Source organism: Gavialis gangeticus, unplaced genomic scaffold, assembly GCF_001723915.1.
Source record: "Gavialis gangeticus isolate Ggan-Ray unplaced genomic scaffold, GavGan_comp1, whole genome shotgun sequence".
Taxonomy (NCBI): domain Eukaryota; kingdom Metazoa; phylum Chordata; order Crocodylia; family Gavialidae; genus Gavialis; species Gavialis gangeticus.
This window is the reverse complement of record NW_017728993.1, coordinates 17,920,903-17,930,160: the sequence shown is the minus strand read 5'-3', so window position 1 is coordinate 17,930,160 and position 9,258 is coordinate 17,920,903. Positions and strand designations below refer to the sequence as shown.

The following is a 9,258-nucleotide window of genomic DNA, read 5'->3' as shown; positions in this document are numbered from 1 at the left end:
GGTAGCTAGTGTTTCACAAAAAAGTTGTCTGTCAGTTTTTCCTGCCTTCTTGACCTTGGCCTTTTATGCCTCTCCTCTCTTGACAACTTATGCATATGTTTATAGTCCCTATATCACTTCACAGACAGATAAGCAACTCAGCAGCTAATTTCTTTCCTCAGTTTTTGGAAGCGATGCAGGGTAGCAACAACTTACTTAAAAGAGAGGAAAGGTGGTCTTAAGATTAAAATATTGGATTGGGTCAAAGACTCCAGACTCTGGTCAAACACAGGTTTCCTGTGTGATCTGTGAGACAAGTCACCATCCCTGTGCTTTCATATCTGAAACAGAAATAATCACACACTTCTACAAATCACAGTGATGGTGCAAGGATAAATTCATTAATGAATAAAGCTCTTGGGCTTCGGCTTGCAGCTCAGAACTGCCCAGCTTTTCACCGTAGTGGGAACCGAGGCAGGTGGAGGAATGGAGCCCCCTGCCACACAAGCCCCCTGCAGTTTGCAAGCTGGGGTCTTGTGGGGGTGGAGGGCACGCAACAGGAGTCTCCATTTCCCCAGCTGCCAGCCCACTCCAGCTTTTTGAAGGCTGCAGCTCAGAGCCGCTCACGGCTTCCTGTTGCACCAGGAACTGGGAGAGGGCAGCCTTACCACATTAATGTCTGTACCTAGGCTTAGACATTAGTAGAGGAGTACCTCAACAAAAATAATCAAGCATAACCTTCTTTTTCAATATTTCTACTGGACATGTATTTAAAAACACAAGACAAAACTGCTTCGGAAAGTTAATCAAGAAGGGTGCAACTGTGATTTCTTTTGCCTCTCAACTGTACAGGGAAAGTATCACAAAGACAAAACAGCACATCTCTCTCCTAAAAACTCAAACCCCAAAACTGTCCTCTCTTTTCCTGAAAACAAGCATTTGAGAACAGATAAGAAATCCTGATCTGGTAACACCCTGTAAAGGTAATTTTCTCCAAGATCTCTCAAAATGCAGCTTATCTTCTTTTCTCTGCCCTGCCATATTTAACCATTTGTCCTCCTCTGAATTCCACTTAATGCCTCTTAAGATTAAATTTTAGTTTGTCTTTTGTTTGGTTAGTGGACAACCTCCCTGGCTATTTCTGACTCATAACTGCCACTTGCACCTGTGCATATAAAAGGAAATGGTTCAAACATTTAAAGTCCAGGACAAGTCTAAATATTTTGACATTTTTTCATATTTATTGGTCCCCCAGGAAAAATTCCACCTAGTTGTTCTATTTTTCACTCTACTATTCAAGTAATTTAATCATTGTGGTTTAAATCTTGGCATCTTAAAAAGTAAAACCAAGTCCATAAATTAACATGAATTACTAAATATTTGAAGTGCTGGCATTAGATTAATTTAAAGCATGTAACGGCGCAGATGCATTCACTGGAACAATAAAAAAAGGAGTACTTTGTGGGCCCCTCTACCTTCCAGAAAAGCACTCCTATATCTATCCCCTTAAGATTCAGTACTGATACTTAAAAGTGTACATGAGAGTTTGAACACCACCTTCAGTACTGATAGTGAATGAGGTGGAAAGGCAGTGTTTTTCTAGTAACTTTTTTAGTTTGACGAGGTGGGAAAAAGCCCTTATATTTGAAGAGTAATAATAGTTTAAACAATTTCTGGAAACCCAAATTAAAGGCCAGTCAGACATTTAAATTTTCTTTGCTGAAAGCTAACCTTATTTTATACAGTGGGATGAGTTTTACCGTACCAACATTTTTAAACTTATACTACTAAAACGATATACTTCAACTGAAAAGTAATTTTCTCTCCACCCTACTTATATAATTCCTTTCTCTCTGCTTTTCCTAAACTGCTGAACACAAACCCTTGACAACATCAGTGAAAAAATACAAATGTTTGCTTTCTTTTTCACCCTCAAATTAAAGCCACTGAATGCCTGCTCCATTTTATACATCAGTTTTGATCTATCCCAACTTAAGATAATGTATTATATATCGTAGACTAAAATATCTTGAACTGAACCAAAGATGGGCACTATAACAGGGGAAGATGACTAACAAATTACACAAAACCTTGACTCTTTGTGCTTTTTTTATACTTTTCTTTTTATCCTATTCTGCAGTTACTAGCAAATTGAAAGCTCCTGGATCCTACCATACTTTATTTCAAGTAACTCGTTACTTCATTCTTTACCAAATGTAAAACCCTACAGGGACAAAAGTTAGAACACTAATGTTTAATAAGAGCTTCTAAAGAGTGCTTGATGATAGGTATAATACATATAAAGATGTACATAAAATTACTTTTGCCAACAAAACTAGAAAAAAGCAAACAAGAAAAACCATTGTTACAAGACAAAACACCTTCCACAAGAGGCAACAGCAATTTTGCTCAAAATGTCTCTACCCAAAGGGAAGCTTAGCTTAAACCCCACAGGCACAAGATGGCCTTCAAAAAAGAATATTTGAAGAACCCTTAAAAAACAGTCTCGCGTGATAAGGTACAGCTTAGGGTTGGGTGGCACCTTATAGCCTAATCGGTTCAGAAAGGTACAAGGTTTTGTAGACAACAATGTAGTTTGTCAGATACTATGTTATGCTATAATAAAAAGAAAGATCTTGTTTCTGAAAAAAAGAAATTCCATTTTAATTAATTTTTAAGTACTTTAGATTGACGGCTATAACTCAGTGCCTCAAAATAATTAAAAACTTTAACACCACATTTTGTCAACAACAAAAAAACCAACACTTTTTAAATTGGGAGACGCTACCTATGGTAGGTGGAACAATGAAAGACAATAAATAGTACAGGCTATGAAATCTAATAGGGAATATATATGAATACCACAGTCCGTGCTAAGATAATGAGTACCAGTAAAGATAGCAAAACAGGTTTATGTTCAAAAGCAACATTCAGAGCTTCACATTTTTAGATTTTTTTCTTTTATCAGGTTGCCAGAACTCAAACTCAATGGAATGATGTACTTACAACTGCAAACTCATCTCGATCCAGCATTCCATCATGGTCAATATCACTTAGCTCCCAAACCTTACGAGAAAAACAAAATAAATGGATATTTGCATACATTGTTATTCCTCTGCCTTCATATGCACTCTACCAAACAAAGGGAACAAAAACCTCCTATCTGGTCTTGGATTTAAAAAAAACACTCCCCTCCCCCCCGCACTATTATTTCTTGGCCTTTATGCATTCAAGGAACTATTTTTTAGCCTGCAATGTGTGTTTTCATCAAGATAGGTAACTTTTCTGAAGAGAAAAGAGCAAGATAAATGTTCTATGTCAATGTTAAATTAGACCAAAACACAAAGATTCAACATATTAAAAAGGGAGATTAATATACTAATTTCACAGATTACTTTTAAACATAACCTTTGAAACAAAATGTTTTACTGCCAGTTTTGGTTTATTCACTAGAATCAGAGAAGTAGGGCTGGAAGGGACCTGTAGGGTCATCAAGTCTAGGGTCATCAAGACCTCTAGGATCATCCCTATCCAAACCATTCGAAACAAATCTATAATCTAACCTCTTAGTAAAACTAGTCATGATACCAAACTTATATTTTACATATATGCTATTCAGTAAAACTAAAATGTGGCCATTTTGAATTGTATTAAGTAGCCATTTCTGTTAACAAAAAAAATCTTAAATCTGAATAAATTAACATAGTTGTAATTAGTACTATTATTGTTAGTAATAATGCATAAACCACATCAATAGCCTACTAAATCTAGTTAGAGATAGGCTTACTCTTCCTAGTATGTCCACTGGTAGTTTGGAGTTTAGCAGTACAGGTTTCACCTTCTCACCCGATAACAATCCATTTACAGGATTCAGACTGTCAAAAATAGCGTCATACTTGGCCTTGTCTTCCAACTGAGAATAGAAAAGAGAGAAATACTGCTAATGGAAATACTTAAAACACAGAACCTAAGAAATGACAGATATTTCAGAATTGGTGTTTTAAAAATGAGTATTCAAAGGCTATATGACAGCTCCTGTCACAAGGAATTTACCATCTCATATGTTTTTAAATATTTCCTCTCAAGTAATTCAAATAAGGATTGATCCAAAATCTATGGGAATCAACTATGCTTTCAAATAACTTAAACTGGCTTTAAGCAAGGCTTTTAAAAACATGCCGTAAGTGGATGCAAGTCAGAAGTCTTACTTGATCATATTATTCTACCCTATTGTAAAGCATAGGCCCAAAGGGACTAAGAAAAATTGTATCACCATTTCCTGCTTAGAGTACTTAGTTTTGTAACCTTAGCCTTCTTTATAAAATGTTATAGTCTCTTATAAACCTGTGTAGTAACTAAAAATAGATTATTTATTCACTCAGTGACTTCTAGATTAAATGCAACAGCCCAGCAAAGGTTAACCAAACAAAACTCAGAAGAAACTGAGAATTGTTTGGTGTATCAATTTTCAATTAAGTTGAAAAGCTTGCTAATAGTTTTTCCACCAAGAACTTTCCCATTTGCAATATATAACCAGATTCCAAGATGCATCAGGTTCATGAAGTCCACAAATAAAACTGTTTCAAATAATTTTAATGGCTCAATACAGCTAACACAAAAGGCGGTTATCATAGTTAGAAGGCAATCCAGTATCTGTAATATTATACTTGAGGATTTGAAATAAGCTATACTAGTCATTACATACGTTCAAATTTAGATTTTCTATTTATTTTTACAGAATAAATAAATAAAATGGTGACCAGACCACATACCAATCTTTGACACCTTTTAGCTTACCTTGACAGCCCAAGGGACATCAGCTGATGCTGTTCCACTGATCAGCAATGGACTGCTTGTATCACTCTAATGGAAAACAGAACAAAAATATGTCCAACTTAGATGTAAAAAACTTCTTGGCAAGATAGCTTTCCTTTCATCTGAGCAATTTTATTGCCCATATCTACAGTCACAATTTAGTTAATTATGCCATGAGAAAAGATCCAACAACGTAGGGTGAGAAATTCAAAGCGGCATATTTGTTCTACTCTCAGTAAACCTTAAATATAGCTACAGCTTTATTACCAGCAAAGGACACACACTGTTACAGTCGCTTCCATTTCCAACAACTCCAAGAAAGCAAACCAACAAACAGTAAAATCTGGTTATCACACTGTGCGTTTTAAGTTGTGTGAATACCACTCTGTAACTGGGGGGATACTGAATGCTAAGGGAAATCAAGGAAAAATAGTACCACAGCTGTATGCAGCTTGAAGGAGTACCATGGAAGATTCCCCATGAAGTCCTCCAAGTAAAATTTAACCCTTGCCTACAGCTTCACAGCTATTCCAGAATTTGGGCACGATTTTGTTGCGTTTAAGTAAGAAATCAACTATGCAACAGACATTACTAGGACTAAACATTTTTTAGCCCAAGCTTCTAGTGAAATGAGACAAAATGTACTCAGTTTCACATCGCCTTCATTTCTTCTCATTTATTTTAAATATCACTAAGATTTACTCCATAAAGATGCTCATAGCAAACACTAAACCTACCCATTTGTAAAAGTACTTAAGTTAATGAGTTGATGTTGTTTAAAGAATCTTACAAATCTAGGTGGAGGAACAGGCAATTTAAGACTACTCAGGGAAACATCCAATCCATTCTGTGCACAGGCCACAAGTCGCAAAGCCACAAAAAATTCCTATGGAGGAAAATAAAACATTTAAAGGATTTATTATACTAAAGTAAATTAAGTTCAGAAAAAAGCTTGAAATTAGCTTTCAGTTCTTCTAGCCTTGACACACCTACTATTATTTTAACGCAAAAGATTTGTTTTTTTAACAGTATATGTTATGTTAATACACTTTCTTAAGCCATTGCTATGCTCAAATGACTTACAGCAGCAAATTAGAAGTAACAATCACAAGTCGATAATTTAAGGCATTATGCAGTAGCAAGTCTAGTAAATCTTAAAAAACTGAAATGTCTAGCAAAATATTTACCAGAACAGCAAGTAAAAAGTTCTGTTTTTATCCAGTGAAATGACAAAGGGGCATTTTGGAAGCAGTCTTCAGAAAAAGATGGCTTGCAAAGGAAAAAAAAATGGCATGCCACTTTTTGGCTTCTCTGTATTGCAGGCATGTAAAACAGGAAGAATTCTCTTCTGGTTGCCTTTAATTTATCATTGAATCAAATGTCATCTTTCCAGATATTTCTTGGACTCCCACATATGTGGGCACTTTAAATGAAAGGGAATGGGCTTTGCATCTTCTCAACCTAGAGTTCTCCAGATAAGGTGGGAAAATCAATAATTATTTCCACTGTAAAATACAAAAAACCCATCATCATTTTTTGGGACATTTAAGATCATTTTATATCATAAGAAGGAAAAAAAGGAGTGTATGTTTGTTTTCCCCTTCTCAAGTCACCATAAAGCTTTACTGTCTTCTCATGGCAGACAAGTAATTAAGACTGCATCAAAAGTAAAGCAAGCACCTATTTGGGGAAAAAACTAGGAAGTATTTAATATACCTTTGTTATTTTTAGTATTATTTCGTAGCTAGAAAAAGGAAGAGCTGCCATCATCATGGGATTAGGCAGCTTCCTTTTTGATGGTTTAAAGCAGAGTTTTGGCTATTTTGGTGGAATGCAAGATAAACTGCACATCTGATTGACTAATCTTGGCAATGGCTACACAAAGCCATCCACGATTAAGACTCTTTTTCAAACACTGAACACCTTACTGATCTGGAATTTGAAAAAAAATAGCTGACAGGAATTTAAATAGAAAAATAAAGCCACTGAAATTTACAGTTCTGCAAATATTGTTCAAGAAGGACCAGAAAACAGGTTAATGGGCCTCATAAAAGGTTCTTAAATTATTCCAAATATAGCAACAATTTTCAGTTTATTATACTGTAAAGTTGTATTCAGCCCAGAAAGGAACTAAAGATAGCAGAATTTTACCAAAATATAGGCAAATTTTGATTGGGGGGGGGTTGTTTTTTATTTTTATTGTGGATGACATTTAAACTGGAAACAGAGTTTTTTATTGAAAAAAAAAAAACAAAAACCTACAGAATATTCCACTCTTATTTTTTTCTTCCTTTATTTGTTAATCTTGCTTATGCTTCATATATATACATTTTTTAACCCATCAAATACATTCCCTTACAGTTAAGACTCTTACCTGTTTGTTCAGGATACCTTTGCCATCTTGATCAGCTAAATCCCAAATCTAAGATTAAAATGACAGAACGCATTTCAAAGTAAGAATCAGATAACATTGTCTGAAAATCTGTGACTTGCCCAATCCTTGTCCCACTTGTGTAGGGAATGGAATCCTCATATGAATTTTAATTCCAAACCTTTTATGCCAGCAATTATAATTTTTGTTGCCATTATTTAAATACTATTTTATATAACTAAGCATTACATAAACTGAAAAATAGACGTGAAGGGTAATGCAATTTGAATCCATTAGGTAACATAATTTGTCAAATTGCCAACATGCACCAAGCAAGCAAGGCAGACAGTAGGCCAAATTCTCTTTTCTGTTCAGACGAAACTGGTCCAGTTCTTTATATTTTAACTCATACTCATTCAGCAGCTTGCACTTTACACTTCCCATAAAATCTGTCAATCAGGCCCAATGATCTCTGATCCTTTGACAAAGAGAAAACAGATTCCAATAATATATCATTACATTTTGAATTTAACAGTGCACAAGATGAGCGTTTCAGGGTTAAAGAGCCCTTTGGGTATCTCAGTAATACAGGAACGGAGTTCACAATATTTTAATTGTTAGAGTCTATAATAACAGGCTTTAGAACTTTCTATGATGATACTGTCATAGAAAGTTCTCCTACAGCCAGCCATTATAGTCTCTAATGATTAAAATTTAGCTTGGGATCCAGGAACTTTGTTACTTATTTCTCCAGATATTTCTCCAGACCTGAACTCATTCTTAAGTTGCTTTTGCTGCTGTCAAACATGAAAGATCAAGGCAAGAAATCAAAGTTAGGAATACCATCAGAAAAACAAAGAAATACACAACAGGATTTAGTATTATAAATTCAGTATATTATAAGAAAGATACTGTCATTCAAATATGGCTTAATTAATTTAGTGTATCATGTGATAGTATTTTAAGCTAATTATAAATTTGTTTGTCAATACTACAGAAACTAGATTTAAGGGCACTGCTTAATCTCCTTCATGTACTATGGCACTAAACACACTATACTGAATTTTTATTACAGACTAGGGTTATTTTATACAAAGTAATGTTATAATTGAAGTAGCCGCACAAAAATTATCTAGAAAATCAAAACTAAGCACATAGGTTTATTACTAAGAATATAAAAACAGGGTAGGTATACAAATGTATCTGCTCACTGTATTAACAAAGTTTCCTACTATTTCCTAGCCATTTATAGCAATGGGCTTGGTTACTTCCTGGCTACATGTCTATGGGATATTTGAGGTCAAGATTACTCTGCACTTCTCAATGACCTACAGGAGTGCTTAGAATCTTGCAGGCTCAAGCCTCAGTCCTGCTATTACTTGAGCAGTAGATGCAATGTTGTATATCTGCTAAAGGAGTTAGGCAGGGTAGAGATGCAGTTTATAGATTAACTGAATCAGAGAAGCCTAAACTTTTGTGAGCCAGACCTCCCTTCATCAAATGCAAAAAATATTATGAGGCTTAGGCCATGAATAGGCAGAGTAGCACTTTAATGCTAAACACACTCAAAAAGCCTGAGACTGAATCAATCCCATTCTTCACAGGTTAGTCTAATCTGCATAGATCGAACCAATAAGGAAGTGAACAGATATTCACTTTTGAATCTGGAAACACAGCCCCATCCTTGAAGTGGCCCAGGCCCAGAAGCTGGGAAATACTAGAGCACGCCTCCCCACTTGGCTGGAGCAGACTGCTTGGGCCATGGCTAGCCTGCCCACCCCGCAAGAGGGGTTCACGGGGTGGTGCCAAGCATCCTGGGATGATGGGGGTCTCTGCGTGAACTTGAATACAGGGTGTATCTGCAACAGAAGTTCAATAAACTGATTTAACCTAAATCAATTACATCTGATACCACGCCCATCCAGGTTTATCTTAAACCAATTTCAACTATTTTGAAAGTGGCTTATGTGCACTGAACTTCTGGGCTAGGGACAGAAGTTACATACAAATTGGTTTAAGTGATCAGAAACTGGTTTAAACCTGTAACAGAACAGAAGTTCAGTGCATATAAACCAGTTTCAAAATGGCTGAAA

General features: G+C 35.6%; 1 protein-coding gene across 2 annotated transcripts in view; it reads right to left on the bottom strand.

Annotated features, from left to right (window-relative positions):
- The window catches only part of EPS15 (epidermal growth factor receptor pathway substrate 15), a 162,338-nt gene that overhangs the window by 114,389 nt on the left and 38,691 nt on the right, over positions 1 to 9,258 (bottom strand). For both annotated transcript variants that reach the window (XM_019501322.1, XM_019501323.1), the window contains exons 4-8: positions 7,169 to 7,216; positions 5,585 to 5,680; positions 4,777 to 4,842; positions 3,767 to 3,892; positions 2,986 to 3,045 (exon numbers count right to left, since the gene is read on the bottom strand). In XM_019501322.1, the coding sequence (XP_019356867.1) occupies positions 2,986 to 3,045; positions 3,767 to 3,892; positions 4,777 to 4,842; positions 5,585 to 5,680; positions 7,169 to 7,216 (396 nt within the window). The remainder of the gene's footprint in view (positions 1 to 2,985; positions 3,046 to 3,766; positions 3,893 to 4,776; positions 4,843 to 5,584; positions 5,681 to 7,168; positions 7,217 to 9,258) is intronic.